The 24,740-nt window shown below is 46.6% G+C and overlaps 1 protein-coding gene across 1 annotated transcript in view; it reads left to right on the top strand.

Annotated features, from left to right (window-relative positions):
• Window positions 1-24,740, top strand: part of Adamts17 (ADAM metallopeptidase with thrombospondin type 1 motif, 17) — a 145,138-nt gene that overhangs the window by 36,875 nt on the left and 83,523 nt on the right. The window contains exon 7 of the mRNA XM_013011892.1: window positions 1,565-1,608. Coding sequence (XP_012867346.1) covers window positions 1,565-1,608 — 44 coding nt within the window. The remainder of the gene's footprint in view (window positions 1-1,564; window positions 1,609-24,740) is intronic.

Genomic DNA, 24,740 nt, shown 5'->3' with positions numbered 1-24,740 from the left:
GGGGCTGAGAATTAAATGAGCAGTAGCATGTGAGAACTCATCCTAGTGCTTAGAATATAGTATTTACTGTTCTTATTCCTATTAATCTTAGAAAAGTAGGGATGATCTAATTCTAGGCCACCAATTTTCAAGGAATTCATCTCCTTCCCTGCATTAAAGAAAATACTAGTGGGGTACCCTGTGGCTCACGCCTGTAGTTCTAACTACTCAGGAGGCTGAGATCTAAGGATTTTGGTTTGAAGCCAGCCTGGGCTTCAAACAAATTCTTGAGGCTCTTAATCTCCAATTAATTACCAAAAAAGCTGAAAGTGGAAGTGTGGCTCAAATGGTAGAATGCCAGCCTTAGCAAAAAAAGCCAAGCCAGAGTCTTGGGTGCCTCAGTTCAAACCCCAGTTCCAACACACACACACACACACACACACACACACACACACACACACACACACACACACACACATCCCAAACAAACCATTGAGAGCTCATGTGATACAGCCACCCCACAATCAGGGACATGAGGGGACATATGTCCATCTATAGTCATGGAAGTTTCCATGTGGCCAGCCACAGGAGCAAGTAAATAAAATCAACTCAGACAGTGCAAGATTATTACCTGGTACCTGGAGGCATTTAAAAATACACAGTCTACAAAACGGTGAACTTGGAGTGAAATATGGCAGTCACAAGAAGACAACACTTGAATGATGCTACTTAATTCAAGGCATCTGGAGTAATGTTCATAGACGTACAGCAGAAGGCTGGTCACAGGGGGCCAGGGGAGGGGAAGAAAACAGAGAGCTGAGTTTTAGAGATGTTGGGAGAGCAGTTGCAGGACAGTGTGAATGCAGTTAATGCAACTGACAGTATATGGTACATTGGTACATTTTATATCCTATATATTTTACCTTTTTTGGGGTGGTACCTGGGCTTGAATTCAGGATCTGGACGCTGCCCCTTAGCTTTTTTTTTTCTTTCAAGGCTCCCAATTGAGCTACAGGCTCCCCTTTTTGGGTAGTTAGTTGGTGATAAGAGTCTCATGGACTTTCCTTACCCAGGCTGGCCTCAAACCATGATCCTCAGATCTCAGTCTCTTTAACTAGGATTACAGGCATTACAGCCACCAGTGTTGGCTAAGAATATGACTTTTAAAAAGGACTTTCTGTTGACTTCTTATGAATGTAATTCTTGGTCATGACTATATTTAAAAGGAGATACTGCCCGTGTAGTATAGCTTGCTAGAGAAGCCACTACAGGGTGATGGTATTGGCTGATAATTGTCTTTGAGCAATGCCTTGAAAAAAAAATACTCCAAAATTTCTTTTTCAGCTATTGGAAGTGTCCTGACCTCCTTACAGTTAGGTTATGGAATAGTTGAGCTGTAAGTGGAGCTCTTGCCCCTCAGCAATGGATGGGTGACTCTTGGCAAACGTTGTTACTTGTGATGCATTACTGTGACCTATGACAGCTAAAATGGTGCTGATAACTAACCAGAGTAAATTAAGGTGTTCCTCCCCCAGCCCCGTTTTTGGAGTCCCTCTTGCCTATGATTTTTTTGTTTTGTTCTTAGGACAGATTTCTGCGTTCATAAAGACGAACCTTGTGACACCGTTGGTAAGTTTAGAGTTCAAATAATGCCCCAAAGTGCTGATAGATCCTGAAAGATCTGTCTCCAAACTAGTTCAGTGTTTTCTGTTGCCTCTTTGGGAAAATATTTGGTTGACTCTATTTGACTTGTTTTTGTTTTTGGTTATATATTTTTTTCTGAAAAGTTTTGAAGTTGCTTCTGGTAGAGGCTTTTAGACAAAGAGGAGGTAGAGCCACCAGGCTTTTGTGTCCACAGCAGTGGACACGAATGAATTTGGTTCCAAGTGTCTTTATCCACAGGCAAAAGAGGATTCTTGTTGAGTGCCACAGCTGTTATCACGAGACAGAAAATGGTGTGTTGTGTTCTTGTGTGCAGATGTTCCTCACTGAGTGGCCTAAGACAACCCTATAGCCAGAATACCTGCTCCTCTACAAACCTGGCATGAGACTGGTCACTTTCTCACCTAAAAGCCCTGATTCTAACACCGGAACTCTTTCCTCCCTTCTCTTCCCCACCCTGTTCCCCAACTCTCCCTTCCTTTCTTTTTCTTTTTTTTTCCATTTTCTCTTGGCCCTGCCCTTGATTTCCCATAAGTTTCAAATGGAAGCTACTTTTTGGGGGTACAGGAAGAGAATATTTTGTTACTAGAAAAAATACTAAAAGCATTTCCAATTTTGCCTATCATAGCTGAAGCCTTTTTTTTTTTTAACATTTAATGACATAATAGTTGTACCAAATTGGACAGCCACTGGTCTCTAGCATACTTACCCTTTTGCCTGTTACTGTACTAGTATTTATGCTTCCATCTTCTGTGCTTTCTTGAAAGGTTTTATGAAAGCTTTCAATTTGAAAAATCCCATTTGCAGGTACCTAGCCATGAGGGTGCCGACTTTGGCCAGCTACATTATTGTACTTACAAAAAATATATACCATCTACTTAAAAGACTTACTAGCAAAGTACCCTCCAGTCGATTTTAGGGCATTGTGTCTCACAAATCCAGCTTGGATTTCCCTGCTAATAAACTTGCTGGGAAAGCAAAATATATATTCTTCAGTATACTAGTTCCTTCCCTCCCAGATGTGGCTTTAAACATTGATAGAAATGCCACTCAACTTGGATGTCAGAGTGAGTCTGGTTATAGAAGACCGCAGGGGCTGTTTTGTCCAAGGAGAACTAACAACAGGGTAGGTGGTCCTAGGGAGTTTCCTCCCTTCATTTCTTATGGTGGCCCTATACATGGCTTGACGATAGTGACTAGAATGAACGAAAACATAAATGAAATTTACATACTCATGTTTGTAATGGCATTATTTTCAGTAGCCCAGAGGTGGAAACACCACATATCCAGAATGAATGAATGGATGAATGGATAAACAAAATGTGGTATTCTCATCCAGTAGACTATTACTCAGTCCTATAATGAGCTGGAAGCATGGCTCAGCAGTAGGGTACCTACTCGTCAAGCACAGGGCCCTGTGCTCAGACCTTGTAGTTCTAAAACAACAACAACAACAACAACAAACTCCAAAACCAAACCAGAACAGAAATAGGAAATTCTGACAACTGCTTCATGGATGAGTCTTGAGGGCTTTAAGGTCTTGTAACAAGCCAGTCACCAGAGGGCAAATGCAGTCTGACTCCACTTTTGTGAAGTACCTAGAGTAGTCAAATTTATAGAGACAGAAAGTTGCACAGCAGTTCCTAGGGATGAGAGGAAGAAGTTCTGGTCCAATAGCTGTAGAGTTTCAGTTGTGTAAGATGTAAACTCTGGAGGTCGGTGGTAGGGATGGCTTACAAGATGTGCACATACCCTGTACAACGCTGAACTGTCCACCTAAAGTCATTAAGATGGTAAATTTTATGTAATGCATAGCTTGCGACAGGTTTTATATATATATATATATATATATATATATATATATATATATATAAATGACAGAGCAACTCAAGTTTTATCTTTGATTCTTTATCATTTCTTTTCAGACATTGGGACTGGAGAATAATCTTCAGAGGAGGGGATTCCCCCCCTTGGAAGGAGGAGTGGGGCGACCTCTGGGGTGGGATCTGGGCAGGGCAGGGAGGAAGGGGAAGAGCCTCTGTGGGATGGGAGAGGAAGTTGGGACCCAGAGTACAGAAGGGGGGAGGGGAGAGAGCGTTGTAAGGAGTGGGGCTGAAGCTGAATTAGTCCCCTAAGGTTCTGAAGGTCAGGCACCTGGCAGCGTGGGGGCTTTGCAGGTCTCTCTTTAGTTGCTAGGTTCTGTTACTTTGGTACTAGTCCAGGTCTAGATTGGCTCTTGGAGTAGCTGAGAATTACTGAAATTTCTCTTAATGTTTTGGGTCTGTGAGCAGTCCTCATCTGTGTCTGGCATTAAAATGACTACCTTAGTCTAGCCACAAGTTGATTTTCCCAGTGACTGCTCAAGCATTGGACTTGAAGTGGAAAGGCCTGGGGTCAGTCACACTGAAGCCATTGTGCTGCTGGGAATGAAGCACAGGTCAGGGGTGGGTGACCTGAGTCAGAGCTGCAGCTTGGGAAAGAACGCTGGTGGCCTGAGCGCCTCAGACCGGCCATCAGGCTCCTGCGGTCTCTGTGGGTTCAGTGAACTGAAGAACCCTCCGCTCCTCCTGGTGAAAGTAAAAGTTGGCTCTGAGTTTTTAACCTCAATTTCTTCAGCTAAGAAATGGGAGTGCTTCAGAAAGAGCAAGAAGGTTATGTCAGGGCAGAGACCAGATCTGGATCTATTATCCATGGCTTCAGTTCAAGCAACCTTTTCAATTACTGGGAGAGATGGTGGGGATCAGAAATTCCTGACAACTGATATGGAAAGATGAGTCATAGTTGGGGTAGGGCTGAGTCATGGTTGGGAAAGGGCTGAATTATGGCTAGGGAAGGGCTGAGTCATGGCTGGGGAAGGGCTGAGTGATGGCTGGGGAAGGGCTGGGGAAGGGCTGAGTCATGGCTGGGAAGGGCTGAGTCATGGCTGGGGAAGGTCTGAGTCATGTCTGGGGAAGGGCTGAGTCATGGCTGGGAAGGGCTGAGTCAGGCTGAGGAAGGGCTGAGTCATGGCTGGGGAAGGGCTGAGTGATGGCTGGGGAAGGGTTGAGTCAGGGCTAGGGAAGGGCTGAGTCAGGGCTAGGGAAGGGGCTGAATCATGGCTGGGGAAGGGCTGAGTCAGGGCTGGGGAAGGGCTGAGTCAGGGCTAGGGAAGGGCTGAGTCAGGGCTGGGGAAAGGCTGAGTGATGGCTGGGGAAGGGCTGAGTCAGGGCTAGGGAAGGGCTGAGTCAGGGCTAGGGAAGGGCTGAGTGATGGCTGGGAAGGGCTGAGTCAGGGCTGAGGAAGGGCTGAGTCATGGCTGGGGAAGGGCTGAGTGATGGCTGGGGAAAGGCTGAGTCAGGGCTGGGGAAGGACTGAGTCAGGGCTGGGGAAGGGCTGAGTGATGGCTGGGGAAGGGCTGAGTCAGGGCTGGGGAAAGGCTGAGTCAGGGCTGAGTCATGGTTAGGGTCTGACACTAACTCACTGGAGGGAGAATAACAGGGTAAAGACTGTCACCTGATATCCACTGACATGTTTTCCTCCCGGGGTGATTACATTTCTCAGCCTTCCTAGCAATCGCCACATGACTGCTTTCAGTGCCATGGAATGGGAGTGGAGGTGACGTGTGCTAGTCTAGGTTGACCCCATCTCAACTTATATTGAACCATGCTTGAAGCTCTTTCTTCACTGACTGACCAGCTTAGTCCATCCAGGGATTTAGCAGGCACAGTGTGTGAACCACTGGCTGCTGAATGGGTGGGGAAAAGAATATGTTGAGACACTAGGATTGGAGTTTTGTTGTGATTGTATGCGTGTCAATGATCAGAAATGCTGAAAGTATTATGAGTATTGAAAAGACACTTTGGATACTTGAGGTCTCAAAACTGTGACACCACAGTGTGACAGGCAGCCTCTCTTGGGGGGTGGGGGTGGAGGTGGAGGAGTCAAATGAGGCACAGAGCCTGAATTTTGAGAGCATTTCATTGAAAGATTAAAACGTAGTCTTAGACTTGAGGAGGAAAACATGGATGGTTTTAATTCCTTCTATCCATCCTGAGTTCATTGGCTGGGGCCACTCTGCAAATGAGACAGACAGAAACAAGAGTCCTGCAGATTAACGAGAGAAAAACAAATGGAAATGTACTATGTGCATGGCACACATGGAAATGACTCAGTCACTCACAGGGCGTTAGGAGCTTCTCACCATCTTGACAGAATTTGTAAGGTAACAAATTATGGGATGGTAAATGAAGTGTGGGGAGAGATTAATGGAAGATAGGGAGGACAAGCTAATCAATTTTATCATTAGATTGTCCCAAGGAGGCCCGGACTGGGGGGGGGGTCCAGACTTCATCCCCAAAGACAATTCCCCCAGATGCCTTCAGCTCAAAAACAGTCTTCCCTCATGCATTAGCTGGGGAAGGGGCACATATTCCCCAAAGAGTGTTTGTTATCCCTCTGCTCTGAGGGTTGGACCCTGATGAGATTTACCCCAAGTTCTTTGTGAAGTGTACTACGATAGCAGTGGCTTATGTCCTTGTCTTCTTGCTTCCAACCACACTGACTCACTTTCCCTCTACAACATCTGGCAGGGCAGAAAGCCTAGTGACTCATTAGATGTTCAAGCATGGATAAGATGCTAACCTCTGTAGCTCTAGGGTAATTCTCTGCTGGAGAGAGGTGTTTCATCATGGAGAGAGGTCCTTTATTGCTGGAGGGGGGGTCGCCTTCTTCACCTCCCCCCCCACAAAGAATGGTCCCTTCTTACTTCTCATTCCCCTTAAGTCTCCTGTTAGTCAAGGAATTGTGTCAGTCAACTTTCAGTTGCTGTGACAAAAATGCCTGAGAAAATCAACTTATAAAGGAGGAAAGGTTTCAGAGGTTTTAGCCCATGATCAGTTGGATCTATCATTCTTGGACCCTGTGGTGGCGGCAGAATATGGTAACAGGAAACCCACATTAATAACGAACTTGCGAGCTGAGCATGTGTTTAAATCGCCTGGACAGCTCCTTAGAAGACCACAAGGTCCTGCCCAGTGACTTTGTATTTGGGGATCTGGGCTGAGCTGGCCTGGTACTGATGCTTCTGGCCCAGGAGCCACACTTAGGGTGGTTTTTGTGGCTGAAGTGCCTTTATTTCCTTGTGATGGTTTGCTACATTTTAAAAAGATGGCATGGGTGGCATGATTCTAGAGTGGCTCTTGTTATATTCCTGTGTGCATGTCTTAAACATTTACTTTTTGACAGAAAGCGGTGTAACATGGATTTTCAAGTCACATCCCAGGGATGCAGAACTCTTTAACAGTGGACCCGGGCTAGAGGTGGTAACAGAGCTGGTGATGGGACCTTTGTAGTCGTTAGGATTTTGACTATCATCCAAGGTATTGGATTCAGTCTGGACATTCCACCACCGCAGCAGTTGTTCTGTAAACTTGGTGTTGGTCTTTAAGAGGGGCACGGGTAGGTTTGAGTACAGCCTGGTTGAAATCCCAGCTCTGCTGCCAGGAGTGGGAGCCCAAGCCATCCACTTGTCTGTTCTTGTCAGTTTCCTGATGTACAGAATAGAGGTTGGAAATTCTGTCTCCTGTGGTGGTTATGAGAGGATGTGAGGGTCTGCAGAGAAAGACCTAGAACTCCTGTAAATGCCTCATGTTGTCCTGGTTTCAGAATCCTCTGCCCAGCCAATGACAGAGAGGACCCTGGAGTCCCCTGTGCTGGTGGAGAAAAGAGGTTCCTGAAGCTGATGGCTCTCAGGTCACTCCAGACTTCAGTCTTCAATAAAAGTTAGGAAGGTTATAGAATGCCAGCCTTGGCTTCCTCTAGAACCCTCTGCATTACGATCTCTGGGAGTCTGTCCAGCCCTCTCTGCATTCACAAGTGCTCTGGGTAGGCTGATGCACCAAGAGATAGGAAACCTTAACTCTAGAGGTGGAGAGGGAGAGAGAGAGAGAGAGAGGGAGAGAGAGAGAGAGAGAGAGAGAGAGAGAGAGAGAGAGAGAGCTGGGTAGGGACCTGAAATTGAATACTTAGCAAAGCTTAGTGCCAGCAGCTACATGCGAAAAGCCATGGTATGGGCTGTGGGGGTGTAACTGAGTGGTAGAGCACTTGCCTAGTATGCATAAGGCCCTGGGTTCAATCCCTAGGACCACGCACACAAACCCCAAACCAAGATGGGAAACACTGGAACTCAAGTTCCTTCCTATGGCAGATACCGGGGTATGGCTTTTCTGACCAACAGAATCTTGCTTGTGTCTGTGTAGATAGGAGAGTAACTGAACGTCATTGAGTCCCCTGCCTCTTTAGGCAGCTCTCTGTCTGCCCCTTCTCCCTTGCTTTGCTGCTGGGGGAAGTATGGCATGGATGTCTTGTACAGCCCAGGGTTCTCTGCTTTTTCCCCCCATGGCATTTCAATAATTTGATTCATTATTATGAGATTTTTCTCAAAAACCAGTGGAACATAATGCTTCCTCCCTCCACTTCCTGCTCTTTTCTTTCGTCTTGTTTGGCTTCCAAATACTCCAGATCTTTTCTATTGTCTCCTGTACCCCTTGGTAACGAAATTAAACAGGACTAAACAGCTGTGCATGGCGGTGGGGGGGGGGTGGGTAGGGAGGGGCAGGGTCAGGAGCAGCGGGATGGCCTGTCCTTCTCCACCCTGGCTCAGCCACTGATTAAGTGGAAAGGTTCCCAGAGAGACAGCAGCAGAGAAGCAGCCAGGGGAGTCCCAGGGGCCGGCCGACTGCAGCCTTGCCATGGGGCTCCCATTGCCAAAATAAACATAAGTTTTGAGATAAAGTCACAACCCCAAGAGGTTTTCATCTTGGAAGAGGAATTCGCTAAGAATCACTGTGTTGGACCAAGGAATTGCGTTCTTCTACATCCAGTGTTACACACCCTGTGTGTGTGTGTGTATGTGTGTGTGTGTGTGTGTGTGTGTGTAAGAGTTAGGAGGAGCTAAGACTTCAGGGGTGATGGGGGCAAAGAAGAAAGAGCTAAAGAAGTCACCTTCTAGGGGCAGATAGGTTCCTTACCAGTATGTGACCTTGGACTGGTGACCTTCACCTGTCCTGCTCCCCTGAGGAGTGGACACCACTGGCAGTGTGAAATGATGTGAAGCCCTTGGCATCTTGCCCATGGAAGAGGGTGACTCTGTGTGTGTGTGTGTGTGTGTGTGTGTGTGTGTGTGTGTGTGTGTGAGAGAGAGAGAGAGAGAGATAGTACTGGTGTTTGAACTCGGGGTCTGTCCCTTAGTTTTTCTGCTCAAGTCTAACACTCTTATTGCTTGAGCTATACCTCCATTTCCTGCTTTTTGGTGGTTAATTGGAGATAACAGTCTCACAGACTTTTCTGCTTTGGTTACCTTTGAACCACAAACTTCAGATCTCAGCCTCCAGCATAGCTAGGATTCAGAATTGAGTCACCAGTGCCCACCAAGAGAACTTCTTAATCCCCAGTTAGAGATCGGCTACTGTCACCTTCACAAAAATGGCTGAATTGCAGGTCTAGTCAGTGGAGAAAGAAGCAAAGATCACCAGCACTAACTCACCAGGATTCTCCTTTCCCAGCTCAACCAGTGTATGAGTGACATAAGCCATTCCTGTAAGAAAGCCATTACTGTTTGGTAAAGTCTCAGTGACTGAGTTCCAGAAGGCCAGACACACTGGGAAATGCTTTAAAAGCAATGAGAATGAGCTGGAGTTGTTAGCTACAAGGGTCATTGCCAAGAGGCATTATACATGGAAGCCTCAATTAAACGTGCCATTGGATTATCTGATGAGAAGTAGTGCGCCTTTGAGAATTCACCGTCTGTGATGAATGGCTTCAGTTCAAAATGTAAAGCAATGTAGGCCCTAATGTAACACAGTCCTGGAACTAATGAAGCCCACCATAGTTAGATAGAAAGCACTCAAACTGCCCCCGTGGAAGGATTTTATTTAAAGACTGTTGTGGGTTATTTGCCTTTTAGGATGTGTGGGCTCCGTGTGCATTCTGATAGGAAGGGTTTTCCACCTTCACAAATGTTTTTGGTGCCAAGAGGGTTTTCAACACTGGGAAAATTGTGTGGCTGCCTTCCAAGGCCGACCTCTCAGTGCTACTAATCTCTTGGCTTCCTCCCCCAAGGATCATTCTTGTCCCCTGCCTGCCGGGAGACAGAGTGATGGCTTCCTAATTGGGTCCCCAGGCAGCCAGAACACCTGTGTCTGGGGGTTGCACTGTAAACAATGGCCTTTGCTTTTCCTACAAAGACAGATTTCCGTGCACATACTTGTGCACGTGTGGGCGTACAAGTCTATTTTGGTAAATGATTCTTCCAAGTTATTATTATTACCCATGAGGTGCCATCACTAGAACAATAAAAACTTGCATTCAAAATTCGGTCCTTCCTCATTTTGAACCTGAAAAAAGTGTTAGGTGCCAGTGGCCCTGGTCCTCACACAGTGGCCACACCCATGATGGATGCGATGATGTAGGTGCCCCTTGCATGGTTAGACTGTTCATCTCTGGAGCATTGGAACCTCCCAGCTGGTGCTTTCTGTGGACCATTACAATGTCACCCCAGTTCTTCCGCTCCTTTGGTCTCTTCTAGGGCCACCGCTGGCCTCAGATCCCTCCCTCTGGTGGATTTGGCATTGGCTCCCGGGTGTCCCTGGCATGGATTGCTTTCTTCTCCAATTCTGCACCAACATCTGGAGGAAGTTACACATGAGGATCTGTTAGTGTTTAGCAGGCCCTGAGCCCTGGACACTTGTGTGTGATGGGCTGTATAGAGTGTAGAGATTATTTTGAAGATACCATGAAGAAAATGATCCATGAGGGTGGCTGGGCACCCTGTGGGTATCCTTCGGGCTATATTTGTGCTCTTCAACTGCTCTCAGTTAACATGCTCTGGTTATCCCCAAGTGCCTGACTTTGGTTATGCTTATGCAGGCTTGGCCAGGAAGCATCTAGAACTTCAGCCTGGCCTGGATGGTTGGACATGGAGCAGAGTGAATTGGAGCTGGTTGATGTTCTGCCGGCCTGCCTGCCTGAGTCCGGGAGGGAGTCTGACACCTCCACCTTTTCCTTACATTGGTTATTTTGGGTCATTTTGTGCAGCAATCTTGTACTGGCCAAGGAAGCTGTGTTGGCCTGTCCTCAGAGCCCAGCATTCCCCCACCTCAAGACAATTCTCCTTGCCTTTCCTATCTGCTCTTCCAAGGAAGTGTTTGCTTTGGTTGAGCAGAAGGAGCTTGGTTCTTCTAAGGGAGCATGGCAGTTTCAACTCTGGGGCATTGATGGATCTGAGTGATCTACTCAGGGTAGACAAGCAGATAGCAGGCCAGAAGACTGAGGCCTGGTCACTGTAGTTTGAGCCCCTCTGCACATGTGAAAGTATTATCCAGAAGATAGGCCAAGCTGCCTTGCTGATCAGAGCAAAAGCCAATGGAGTAAGTGATTTCCCCCCCTGACTAGAACATCAGCAGAGCTTCATGAGGCTGGAGTTTGCAAGACAAGAGTCACATTTCAGGGTAGAATAGAAACTGGGATGGGGGTGGGGGCTGGAGGCTTGGCGGGCAGCCATCTCTTCCGTCAGCACTGTGTGTGGGGAGATCTTTAGGAGGGAGAGAGTTTTGTAGCCTGAAACCATCTTTTGTATCCTAGCCTGGCACTGTTGGGCCGGGCAGGACTTCAAATACATGGCTCTTCATTGCCTGAAGAGATGGTAAGCTTCCATGCTGGGGTCTTCAAAGTCAAGTTCATAATGGCCATTGTCCCCTACCAAGCTTGGAGCCCAGATTAGTCAGCCTCAGCCTTACTGCCACAGAGGTTGATTGGAAGAGGAGGAGACCTGTCATGGGACTCTGTGTTCAAGAACCATCTGCTTCTCTCCCTGAACCTTTGCCCCCACAGCTTTTCTCCCCTCAAGCTTTGCTGGGCAGAGCTGGAGGGCAAGGGCAGCTTCACATGGGAAGGGATGGATATAGAGGACTAATGAGCAGGCTAACTTCTGCCCAGCCTGCCAGGCAGGCAGGGCAGCTCAGCCATGCTTGGCAGAGGGTTCCTCAAGCTGAGCTGTCTACATGGAAATCACAGGAGTTGATAACACAGGTTCTACAAGAACTCTGAGCATGGCGGTCAGAGTTTCCTGCCTTCATCAGTCTGGTGGGGGTTGAGGCCCATACAGCCTGAACTGGGCAGTAGAGTCTCCCCACAGTGGGGTAGGAGGAACCACTTGGGGTGACAAGGCAGTGGCAAGCTGGACAGCTTCCCACTTCGCAGCCTCTTCCCCCAAGCCTCAGGGCTCCGCTGTTTCCCAGGGCTCTGTCATCTAGGTGAACTTTGGTCATGAAGTTGGTTTCCTGATGTTAGTTGACCAGTTTCAAACCTCTTTAGCTCCTTGATGAAGAGCAGAACTGTGAGGGAGCCCGAGGGGTGGCCCCCTCAGGCTCCCCCTGGAACTTTCCGGAATGTCACTGTGGACAAAGCATGTTCTGTGTCTTGAAGGCTTTGGAAATTGAACTCAGGAGGAGGTTAGGGCAGATCAGAGGGTGTGGGGCGTAGTGGCCTTTTCCTGGGCAGGGGGTGAGTAGGGTCTGAAGAGGGAAAATGGAGACCTTGGAAGAAAAGAGAATGCTTGCCTCTTCACAAGGGCCAGTGTTTTCCTTCTGAAATCACTTTTGAGTTGACTTGGCCCTCTCTGAAAATGTGAATTCCAGAGGGATCTATGGTGGAGTAACCTTGTCTGTATCTTAGTTCCTTTACCCTGGTCAGCATCTACTGTTAACAGTGACAAATGACCGACGGCACAAGGGCAATTGTCATCCTGAAGACTCCCCACAGAGACCCCTTCCCATCTCTCCCTCTCTGGGGCTGTGCTTCCTCTGCTAGGTAGGTAGTCTGCACTCAAAACTTTCTAGTCTCTGCATTTGACACATTTGCACTGTAACACACAGGCCTTGGGAAGTGCAGACACCTCTGTTACACTCAGACTTAGTCTGACATGTCTTCAGTGTAATCTGAGAGGGTGCAGGCAGAGTAGACCCTCCCCCCACTAGCTTGATTTTGACCTGCCTGCAGTGTAATCCACAGTCGTGGGCAGTGCAGACTTGCTCTGGTGGTCAGGACAGGAGAGGATCCTCTCTTGGGCTGCATTCTGGTGTCTTGCCCTGATCCTGGTCGCCTGAGAAGGCAGACCTGACCACAGGTCCCCGAGAGGCACTCAGAGCTAGCTAGGGAAGCAGCAATTAGAACGGAAGTCACATACCCCACCTGGAAATAACCAGCCAGGTATTCAGGGGCTACATCTGGACACAAACACGCTTTATTTTGTTTGACTTACCGGTTTTGAATATATGAGAAAAAAATACCTTTTCCTAAACACCTGTCTGGAAAGACCTGTGTGGCAGAATTGACTGAGGAAAGAGAGTGACTCTCAGTTTAGATTGTGTCCGATTTGTACTCTTCCCTCTGATGCTAAGTGGCAAGTGCTGTGATCCTCAGGACTGTGCAGCTGGTCTCCTTGTGGCACTGAGAGAAGATAAAAGTGCTCCCTTTCCTCCGCTGTACCAACAGTGGGAGATGGGAAAGGACCAACGAGGCGGATGAGCATTGTTAGGAAAACGTGAGTGCATTTCTTTGTAGAATGGAATCCCAGGAAGCCTCTTTCTGCAACAAGATGTGTCTGTTACAAAAGATCTCAACTTAGAAGACCACTTCAGGGCCCCTGTCCCACTTCTGGAATCTATGCCTGTCCCCCACAGTATTTGTAAATACTTACATTTGTGATGTGAACCCTAAAAAGGCTGTCTTTGAATAGCAGCTATTTTGGTATTTGGAGCAGAAAAAATCAGTTTTTCCTGTGTGTGTGTGTGCACGTGTGTGCATGCATGTGTGCATGTGCACGCGCATGTGCATTGGCATTATGGCTTGAATTCAGGGCCTAAGCCTGAGTTCACGTGCCTGCTTGCTTCTCAGAGACCATCAAGGGCTAAAAGTTATACCAGCTGTATGCACAAGTGCAATCAGTCACAGGGCCTTGAGTCAGGCATTAACAGCAACCAATCCTTAGCTTCTTTCACTCAAGGATGGCAATCTATCACTTGAGCCACAGATCTGCTTCTGACTTTTTGGTGGTTAATTGGAGATAAGAGTCTCATGAACTTTTCCTGTCTAATCTGGGTTTGAACTATGATCCCCAGATCTCAGCTTCCTGAGTAGCTAGGGTTACAGACATGAGCTTTTGGTGTCCAGCTAGAACTTCTTTTCCTTGATGCACACCTGGACAAATGACATTTCTCACTGTGACCAGGTGTGATGACCCTTACCTCAGCATTGCCAACATCTTCTGCTCAAGATTTCCAAACTCTATGTGTGTTTGTGTGTGTGTATGTGTACATGCATGCACATGTGTGCATGCATGTGTGTGCATGAGGGCTAGGGAGAAGAGCTCCTATGTGCATGCTTACAGCCCTGGATAATACAGAGGCAAGACAATGTGGCTCTGAGCTCACACACATGGCATGGTTCTTCTTGGAAGCTAAGCCCGGAGCACATGTCACCCAGGCCGTGTTCTCCTGATTCAACACTGAGGCTCAGACCCATCTCCTACTGGGCAGGGACACCGAGGCTTATGGAAGAACAAAGTCTCTTGTTCTTATCGCACCTTTCCATTCTGACATGCCCAGGTCCCTTTGATCCAAGTGGGCTGGCAGAAAGAAGTACCTGGCATGTCTGCAAGTGTAGTATTAGGACTGATACCAAACCAGATGCCCAGACTTTCTGCTGAGAAACACCTGGCCACCATGGCACCACCTCAGTGGTTACCTGGGCCTCTTGTCTCCTTTCTGGCATCAGATATGGTATTGACAGAGCAGGGTGGATGGTTCCGTGCGAGTGAGTCTATTGTACACATGGATGGCCTGGTGGCAACAAGATCAAACACCCATCAAAGCTCTCCCCACCATCCTCCTCACCCTGAAGGCTGAGGTGCAGTAGGGACACCCACATATCCTCCCTGCTGACAGGGCTGCAAGGGACTGCATCAAGGGGCTTCCAAGGTGGCAACTGAGGATTTGTTTCTAGAGCTCTTGGGTGCCTATGTGCTTCCCAGAGATCCTCAAGGGCTAAAAGAATTAGGCACTGGCCTTAAGCAGCTAGTCAGACAAATCCTCAAAACTTATCTCTAGTTAACCAGCAAAAAAGCCAGAAGTGGAGGTGTGGCTCAAGTGGCAGAGTCACGAGCAAAAAATTCAAGTGAAAGTCCTGACTTCAAACCCCAGTGCCAGCACACACAAAAATGCCTGGACTGCACTTCATCTACTGAGCATCACAGCTTAGTCACAATGTGCACTGCAGTGAGTGGGTTGTTTCCACTCCTGATTGCATGCTGCGGCTGGTTGCCATAATCAAGCATCACCAGGGAGCATTAGACCCACACAGTGCTATCCTGGGAAAAGATCAAAGTTCAAAGCTTGGTTTCTATTGACTGAGCATTGTTGTAAAGTCCAAAATTCATAATAGTTAATCAGGGACCATCTGCAATTTTTAATATGAATGTGTGTGTCCCTCAGCTATTCTTTCTCATTTGCTTTTGCGTTCTTTACAGTCAGTGTCCAGTTTAAACTTTGCCACACTTAAATTTGCTCCCCCACTGACAAGCCAGCACCTAACCAATACACGTCTCCCCCTCTGCATTCCCTTCACTACCTTAGTAAGAGTGACTTTGCCGGTGGGGCGCGACAGACCCTCTTCGCTCATTCCATGCCTCAGATCTGACAAAGAACAGAACATCCTGCAGAACATTCCTGGCTATCACCTTTTGAGGAATGCTTGGGTGACCCCTGAGGTTGGAAGGGGGAAATTTTCCCAGGATCTTTGTTTTGGCATGGCTATCAGGGAAGAATTTTTTCCAAGGGAATGTCCTTGATTGTATTCTGGGATTCTTATAGTTAGTGTGTCTAAGGTGTGTGTGTGTGTGTGTGTGTGTGTGTGTGTGTGTGTGTGTGTGTGTGTGTGTGAACCCCCCTTTGGAAATTGAATGAAAATAAGAATTGTCTCGCAAGAAATACATACATAACAAATATTACACTGTTTCCTGGGTTAAAGACACCGTGTGAAGGTCTTGTTGAGCTCTGTTTACATAGGAAACTTCCTAGTCTTTCCAGATAATTCCCAGACTTCTCTCTTCCATGTACTACAATAGAGCTGACTGGAGGTCTGTCTTCCCTGTTTGCCACCTGACCCCCAAGGCAGAGAGCTTGTCACCACTGTGGTGGTTGGAGGGAGGGTAGGAAGGTCTGTAGGTAGATCTGTTGTAGCACAAACTGGAGAAACTTGTCCTCTTCTCATCTTACATGAAATGTGGACTGTAGTAGCTTCCTCTAGGGCCTGGTGTATGTATGTATGCACATGTGCATTTGTGTAGACATATGCACATGTGTGTATGAGCAAGTTGTTGTACACTGGGGCTGCTGACACTCCCTGTTGCAGATCTGGGGCAGGGGACACACAGCATAGAAATGCATGTCACCTGGTACATGACCTTGAACTTCCCAGGGTGCGACTACTTCTCAACCCTAGTGCATTGCAGCTGGTGGCTTTACTAGATATGGGACACATGGCTTCCTGAAATAGCTTCTTGTCTCTCTCTGTGTGTGGGTGCATGTGTATGTGCGTGTGCAAAAATACCAGAGCTTGTTCAGCTGGTGCTCTATCACTTGAGCCATTCCTTCTGCCCAGCTTTTTGCAGTTAGAGAGGAAGTGTCACAGACTTTTCTGCTCAGATTGGCTTAGAATGGCAGTCCTCCAGATCTCAGCCTCCTGAGTAGCTAGGATTACAGGCTAAGGAGCCATTAATGCCTTGCTGGCATGAGTCTGGATATACACATGGTGTTGGAGATAGACTGGACTCCATCAACACCTTCCTCCCTGTTATTTATTTCTTCTTGTTCTGCGCTACAGCAGCAGAGGGTGGTATATGAGGATGAAGTTAGTGGGGCTGGGGTTCATTCCTTTGTGGAGTAATTATGGATGCATTTAACCTACCCTGGCTTGTTCAGTGCCTCAGGATGCTTAGTATCTTGACATTGGGATTTGTTCAGTTGGCTGGACCGCTTCAGTGAAGGGGTGTGTGATGCACACAGAAGGCATCTCCATCCATGGGCCCTAGGCACCTAGAAGAGAGGACAAAGAGTGTTTTTGTGTCCTTGCAGGATCATGGAGGAAGGGGGCATTGGAGCCATACTTTCGAGACTCAAGATTAGGAGGGAAGAGACGAGCAAAGTGACCCCTGAGATTTCCCAGGAATCCTGGCTGGAGGTGACGACAAAAGTCTAGGCTTGCGACCAGAGGGAAAGAAAGGAATTCCATAGTCTGTGTATAGCAGGAAGTGACTGGGTTCCAGCATCACTGAGATGGTCTGGAGAAGGCGGAGAAGCAGAAGGAGAGGGAGATTAAACAGGGCTGCCAGCTTGTGACCTTCCAGTGGGAGGAAACCTTGAGAAGTATGGGTTTGAGCTGGTGAGTCTGGGGTGAGTATAGGCAGCAGGGCTGGCTGGTCTCGGCAGAATGCCACAGCAGAGTGCAGACGGGAGCCTGACCCTGGGGAGGTTGCCCGGGGACCACCATCAGCACAGAGGCCATGGGGGAAATGTGTGAAATTGCTTAACAGGCGAAACACATTTGTTCATTGTCTTCTTAACATTTTAAAGACAGACACTGACATGCGTGCTAGTCCTGCCATCTGGGATAACCCTGACACCAAGGTAGCCTAGTGGTAACGAGCTGTGTCTGTAAGCACAGAGCAGGGAAATGACCTCACCCCAAAGGCAGGCTCAGGGACTCCACACCATCCTCTTTCTGCCCCCACCACCGGCCACTATTCCCAGAGGCTGGGCGTCTTACTGTGGCTGATGGGATCTACTGCAGATCAGCTGTTTCCTCTGCTGGTCTCAGTACCCAACTAACTTCAGGGTGTTTCCTTCATCATTTGTTCTAAGAGGCAAGCTGTGTGTGTGAGAGAGAGCGAGAAATGGAATGTCGTCATTTCTCCTTCCTGTCAGCATAAGCTGAGATTGTTCTAGGCGCCCCCTCCTTCCCCGCCACCCACTCTGGGCCATCAGAAGGAAAGGGTTACCATGGATAGATGACTTTAGCTCATGGATGTTGAGTCAATACCCAAATGGCAGCTGGCTTCCCATGTGTGGCTTCTTCTGTAGTTTGGGGGCTCCAGTATCTTGCCAGGGCATGATTATTTATAGAGCTGCTGGGAGCTGTTCTGGGACTTGGCGTGAGTACCTGGGCCCAGCCCTAGAGCAAGGCCCCCCAGGAAGAACCTAGAACAAAGTACAGACTGGTGGTACTTGTGCTTGCCCTGTGATTTTAGTTATTTTCCACTTCCCATCCTCAAGAGAATGGCTTTGCTGGGCTGAACACTGAGCAAGAAATGTGCTTTCGTCATTCATCTGAGAACATTTTTGTTGTTGTTGCTAACTTGGCGTGTATTTCTAGGCATATTCTTGTGTTTTATTCATTCTTTGAAATACAACCATTAAAAGTAAAGCCATTTTCCAAGGATGTCCCTACAGCCTATCTGTATACCATTGAAACCATTCTTGCAATGATAGAATTATACAAACAGCCCCTGAGGTCTAAGACATAATACAGGTAAAGTTGGGTGACACAGGCAAAAGCAAACCTTGACCAATGTGCACCACAGGGCTTTCTCAAACCATGACATCTGAATAGAAAAGCTAGAGCCTGATCTTTGAAATTATCCCATGACCTTGACTAGCTCTAGGTTGTTAAACTAGAGCCATCCTCTTTTATTTCACTTGCCTATGTGTATCTCTGTTTTTAATAAGTATAATTTATCAATAAGTATAAGCATACTTCTCAGTGAATATTTGCAAGCTGAACAACATCCACGTGTACCTAGAACCCAAGAGCGGGGACAATCCCAGCCCCTGGATAAGGCCCTCTCTGCCTCTCTGGTCTCACTCCCTCCATAGTAACAGCATCCTGATCTCATGATGACTTTACATTATAGGGCAAGCATCTGTACGACCACATCCCAAGCCCAACAGGAGCATCTGTCAATCACGTAGCTTCTCTCTGTGGGTCCTGCTCCTCCCTACAATGAGTAACCCTTTCCTAGAGTCTCCTAGTGACAACTCCCTTGTGTCTCCTGACATTGTGCATGTGTGATCTTCAGGTGAATCAAAGTGAAAAACACATGTGTGTGTGTGTGTGTGTGTGTGTATGTGTGTGTGTGTGTGTCCTGGCTTGCTGTCTTGAGCCCTGTGTGGTGGAATGCCCCTTCCTTCCCTTTACTTTGAAATTCACTAAGCAAAAGCAGCAGTAAAGTGTCCTTCCTGCAGGCCTACTATGTACCCACAGAATGGCTGCCAGGTTCCCAAGCAGGCCTTGAAGACAGGGCCCAGAGTTCTCTGTCTTCTGGTCATCTCTCACAAGAATCCTTGTTGCCTTTCTCTGACATTCTTTGAAGAAATGATGCCAACCCATTAGTTCTTTAGTGCTACTAATATGTTAATTTCATAAGAGTCTTGAAATTGCCTCCTTCCTCCAGAGCAGTGTTTATGAGTCTTTCCAGAACCTTTTGTAGTAGCTGGGAATTTGCCCACTGCAAATGGAAATGCCCAATGATGTGAATGGCTTGGTTTTACTTTGGGCAGATCCCCAGGGCCCCCTATCCTGGCACTAACTGGTACCTTGTTGCCAGATGACAGAAGAATGTCACTCCTGTGCCTCCCAGTGCAGCCACTTGAGGTGTCATTTGATTTCTAAACACAGAGCCATCAGCACCTCAACTCAACCATAGTTCAACCTGAGGCTCCTGGAACTTTCCAGATGGGTTCCTTGGTAGTCAGCCATGTTATCACAGTGAGTTAACTGGTTGTGGTACTGGACAGCAAGCAAGGGCAGTTAGCTCGGTGGTCCAGTCTCCTTGCACCCAGGTTACATTCGTGGATGTATTCCTCTATCAGAACTCCCTCCCACAGCACCAAAGTCCAGGAGGCTTAAATACTAGACCTTGATTTCTCACAGTCCTAGAGTCTGGGAAGGCCCAAGACCAAGGGGCTGGTAAAGGCATATTTGGAGGGGAGGAGGAACATAATTCTTCCAGATGTCACTTTTAAAATAAAATGCGATATTTCCATATATGCATATAATATAATGTGGCCAAATTCATCCTCTATTTCTCTTCTTCCTCTTCTTATAAGAATAGAACTTATATCCAGATCTCAACCTTTATGATTCACCTAAACTTCACCACCTCCCTAAAGGTCTTGGCTCCATATAAAGTCACCTGGTTGTTAGGAGTCAGTCATCCTCAGATTAGAGGGAGCACACAGCAGTCCATAATACTGGGCATGATGAAGATGGTGATTAAGATGCTGATGGCTGCTCTTACCAGCCCCTGACCATGCTGCCTACTTTGCAGATCTGGCTGTCAGCATGGTTGTTGTTGTTGTTGTTTTGTTGTTGTTTTAAGCAGCCTTCGCTCACTACCTGCCTGTGGCTGCTTGAAGTGTGACTCAAACACAGATGTCAAGAGAGATCATGATTTGAGATGAAGGCTACAGAGTTAGGGCAGGCCCTGGTGGGGTCTATCACAGCTCAACAGCTCTTGGGATAATGGAAAACGCACACCAGCTAACGCAATAACCTGAAATATTGGTGCAGCTGGGGTGACATCCAATTAGCAAGAAACCATAATACTGAAGGGTAACTAGAAATTTCCTTGGAGAATGTGCTCGGACAATCATTGCTTGGCTTGACTACTGCAATGAAGATGATCTTCCCCCTACTCTCCTAGCCTTCTTCCCACCTCAGCCATTCGTTCTCTTCTTGCAGGAAATGGAGTTCCCTCTTCTCTCAGTAGTACTTTGATGTTTGCCTACTGTAAGGTCAGAAAGATTTACTTCCGGGTTAATTCTAACAGCCTATAGTTTTAATGCTTCTAGTTAGGATTTGACTTTGTTGTGATGCAAGTTGTGTGTGTGGTGTGAGGTAGAGGGTTCACCTTTCTTCATTTCTTCAGCATGTAGCTGTCCAGTTTTTCTGGCACCATTTGGTGAGTGAATCTCTCTCTCTCTCTCTTTTTTTTTTTTTTTGGTTGGTCATGGGGCTTGAACTCCCTGGTCTCGGGCACTGTCCCTGAGCTCTTCAGCTCGGGGCAAACACTCTACCACTTGAGGTACAGCACCACTTCTGGCTTTTTCTGTTTATGTGGTGCTAAGGAATCAAATCCAGGGCCTCATGCATGCAAGGCAAGCACTCTACCACAGAGCCACCTTCCCATCCCCTGAGTGAATCTCTTTTGACTGGTTATGGTGCCTTTGTCAAAACCAATGAGTCAGTGTGTGGGTTTTTATTTTGGGGGTCTACTGTTGTTATGCTAGTGCCACACTGTTCTGGTTCTAAGTTGTAGAAATGTGAGTCCTTTGAGGATTAGACTTCAAACAGTTACCACCTTCAAAACTTTGTCCATCCAGCTACTTTGTTGAAGCTTGAATAACTGAATATTTTATCTCCTTAATATTCTTCTCAGCCAGTTGGTGCTAGTCTTAGGCCTTTTTGTCTAGCATTGGCAGCTTTTGCATTGCTGTGGTTTTGGGAGGGGACCAGGGTCCCTTTCTAAGGCCATGGCTCCCCGCCTGGTATAGGGATGGTACAGGGATAGGATGGTATAGGGATGGTATAGGTATAGTAAAGGGATGAAGACCTCAGCTAGCTCATCCTCCTCCTTCCATGTCTGATGTTAAGGGATCCAGAAGGAGAGGACAGGGAAGCTGGAACATTTCTGGAGGAGAATTGCTAGGAGAGGTTCCCTGGATGTATTATTCTAGGTGATGGCAGCACTGTGGTCAGATGGAAAGTCAAAGATCAACGCAGGTCTGAGGAATACCATGCTTCTTAGCCCCAGGCAAAAGGACCATTATATCAACCTGACAAGCTTCCAGCACCTCATCCTGAATAACTCTTTACTGATTCCTTAGCAGTGTCAGACGTGGCACCTTCCTGCACACGTGAGGGCTCTGGCAGCCTGGACAGAACCCTGGGGGCATCAAGGAATAGGAAGCTTTATGAACTACTGGCCTAACAAGCAGCACTGCAAAGGAGAAGGAGTCTGAATTATTGACAGAATTTAGATAGCACAGGGTTAGGAGTAGAGGACATACTTACAAGTGATTTTTCTTGACAGCAACCAGTAAGACTTTATTTTGCCCCATAATAGGACTTGATTTTTTAGAACACAGTCGATCTGCAAATGCCTGTTTTTGCTTACTTGCTGAAGTGTATTTGCAACTCCAGAATCAATCCTCGGAGCATTTTGGCAGTCACTCACTGACATGTGCAGAGTGGTGAAAAATTTGAGTCACCAGACGGGCGCATTCCCAGCCGAGGTTGAACAAGGCCATCCTCTGCCTTCCTGTGTCGACTCTCATACCATAAACAAGTGCCCTTTTCACAGTGCATTGAGTGCCACGTTCTTTACATTTTTGGGCCTTCTCCTTGATGGTTTCAGTGTTTCAACTGGACCCCAAGCATTGTATTTCCTTAGCCCTAGACTGTGGTGCTGTGTCCTGTGAAGAAACTGTGGAAGGGAGCAAAGAAGAGCAAGTTTCCTGAATCAGGCACAGGACACAGGGGCTGCTCAATGCTAATGAATTATAATATATCCTTAGACAAACACACACACATAGATGTGACCAGAGGTTAACCCTGCATTTTACTTACAAACAATAATTCAGGATTCATTAATTGAGTGGCTTCAGCAACTTTTTAGAATCTACATCTCCATGTGTGAAGCCCTGGGTTTAATTCCCCAAACACACATACTCAATTCAAATATATATGTATATGTCTACCTAGCCATAAACAAGAACTGGCTATTCTCCATTTTATTAGACTAGAAAACATTGTTCTTAAATATTCACAAGTGCACATGATACTTCTAACTGCTTTTGGAAGTTGACAACTGTGCAAATCTTGTCCATGAACCCCGACATGAGGTAGTCTCAGTCACAGAAGACCACCAAACAAAATAGCTGCCAGTGGGTCCCTTGTGATTGAAAACAGGATGACCCAGTGGTGACAGTGATGGTGTTGGGACCTTGAACAGTCAGATGGGAGGAAACTGACCATCTGCTCAAAGGTGGAGCCCGGCAGGTCTGACTAATGGGCAGCAAGGCCAACAGCTGCAAACTGTTTACGCACTCTGATTTATTTACGGGATAAACTAAGGTTTATACAGTTGTGTGGCGTCTACTGCTTAAATCCAGAAAGAAGCAAATGGTAAACTCTGAGTTTTATGAATTATGCACTGTGCAGTTTTCTCCCAGAAAAGAAAATAATTAAGTCTCTTTACCCAATTTTCTCTGAAGTTAAGCTTCTAGAAAGAGAAAATGAGAAGGGAGGAAAGGGAGGCTGGACATTTGGTAGGATGGCTGGAATCGTGGGTTGAGTCTCTAGTGGATGTGGTCTGCTTGTCTGGATGAAGTAGATGGACTTCTCCCATCATTGGAAGAACTCATTAGAGTCCCCTGTTTCCACCTTCAGCATTGCAGAGTTTGAAGTGTGCTTGCTTCCCGACTTTGTGCCTGGGGTACAGGTGGGGAAGCAAGCCAGCTGTGTAGGTCATAAGTGTATGCTATGAACTTCCAGCATTATTTGCTGCCAGAAGAACTACAGTACACTTGCAGTTAAAAATGTAGAGGGAAGCTGGGTGCCAGTGGCTCATGCCTATAATCCTAGCTACTTAAGAGGCAGAGATCTAGGATAGCAGTTCAAAGCCAACAGAGGCAGGAAAGTCTGATGAGATGTTTATCTCCAATAAACTATTCAGAAAAAGCTAGACGTGGTGCTGTGGTTCATGTGGTAGAGCACTAGCCTTGAGCACAAAGAGGCTTAGGGACAGTGACTAGGCCCTGAGTTCAAGCCTGAGGACTGGCCAAAAAAAAAAATCCAGAGGGGATTTTAGTCTAGTTTTTATTTTGGTTTTCAACCTCTGCCTCTGCTGTTTGTTGCCTTGGAAAAATGAAATATAATTAAATGCACTCAATTTTCAGTTAATATGCAACTGCATTATTTCAGCTTGGTTAATTTGGCCAATTAATTTAATGTGATCTCTTAATGGGAAGAAAATTTAAAAGATCTTAAATTCACTTATAAGTCATTTACTGTTAATATTCTTGCACGTCCCCTTGTTGTCTTATATTTAGACTTATAAACATTTGGACTTAAACAATAAGAAATCTTCATTCTATTCCACCCACATTTCTTCATTAGGAGTTAGCATATAACACAAGAAGGACCTTCTCTGTCCTGCAGCATCAGTGTGAGTTGGCCTGATGACCCAGGCTTCATTTCTAGTGAATCAACACAGGAGAGTCTAGACTTGCTTCATTTCTTGACAAGCACCAATGTGGGCTTTGGTGGGCTTTTTCCCTCCTGCTGAGATGGGATCTATGTTAGCCACCCCTCCTTCATTATAACAAATACCTGAGATAATGAACTTACAGAGAGAAAAGTTTTCTTTTAGCTCACAGTTTTAGAGATTCTAATCTAAATTTATGGGTTTGTTGTAGGCACATTGCTTTTAGGCCTTTTATGCCACTGCTCCGTGCCAATGACTGGGGTCACAAGTGGTTAAAATTAAAGTACTGACCACAGGGAGAAAGAATGAAAAGAGAAAGTGCTGGATCCCACAGGCCCTTTCAAGGTCATGTCTACCAATGACCTAAAATCCTCTCATCAAGCCCTACCCCCTGAAGGTCCCACTACCTCCCAACCTTTAACTTGTGGGCCTTTGAACCATAGTATGGTGTCCTCTAGTCTCTAGGGCTCTCATTCTGGACTGCTGTTTCTTTCCATAAAACACTGAATTCCAGCATGCTTTGTTTTCTGCACTGTCTCCATGTCTTAGTGACTGCTTATTTCCCCATAGTGATTACTTTTTAATAACAACCTGGGAGTTCATCCAGACTTTGTTTTGCATCCTTGAAGTATTTTCACACCATCGCTCATAAACTCACACTGTTTTTATGCTTGATATCAAGGGCCATTTTCTTTTATATGTTTACCCTTGCTCAGTTTTATGACCAGGCTGGTCATGACTG

This window comes from Dipodomys ordii, unplaced genomic scaffold, assembly GCF_000151885.1.
Source record: "Dipodomys ordii isolate 6190 unplaced genomic scaffold, Dord_2.0 Scaffold15, whole genome shotgun sequence".
NCBI lineage: Eukaryota > Metazoa > Chordata > Mammalia > Rodentia > Heteromyidae > Dipodomys > Dipodomys ordii.
This window is presented reverse-complemented; position numbering and strand designations above follow the sequence as displayed.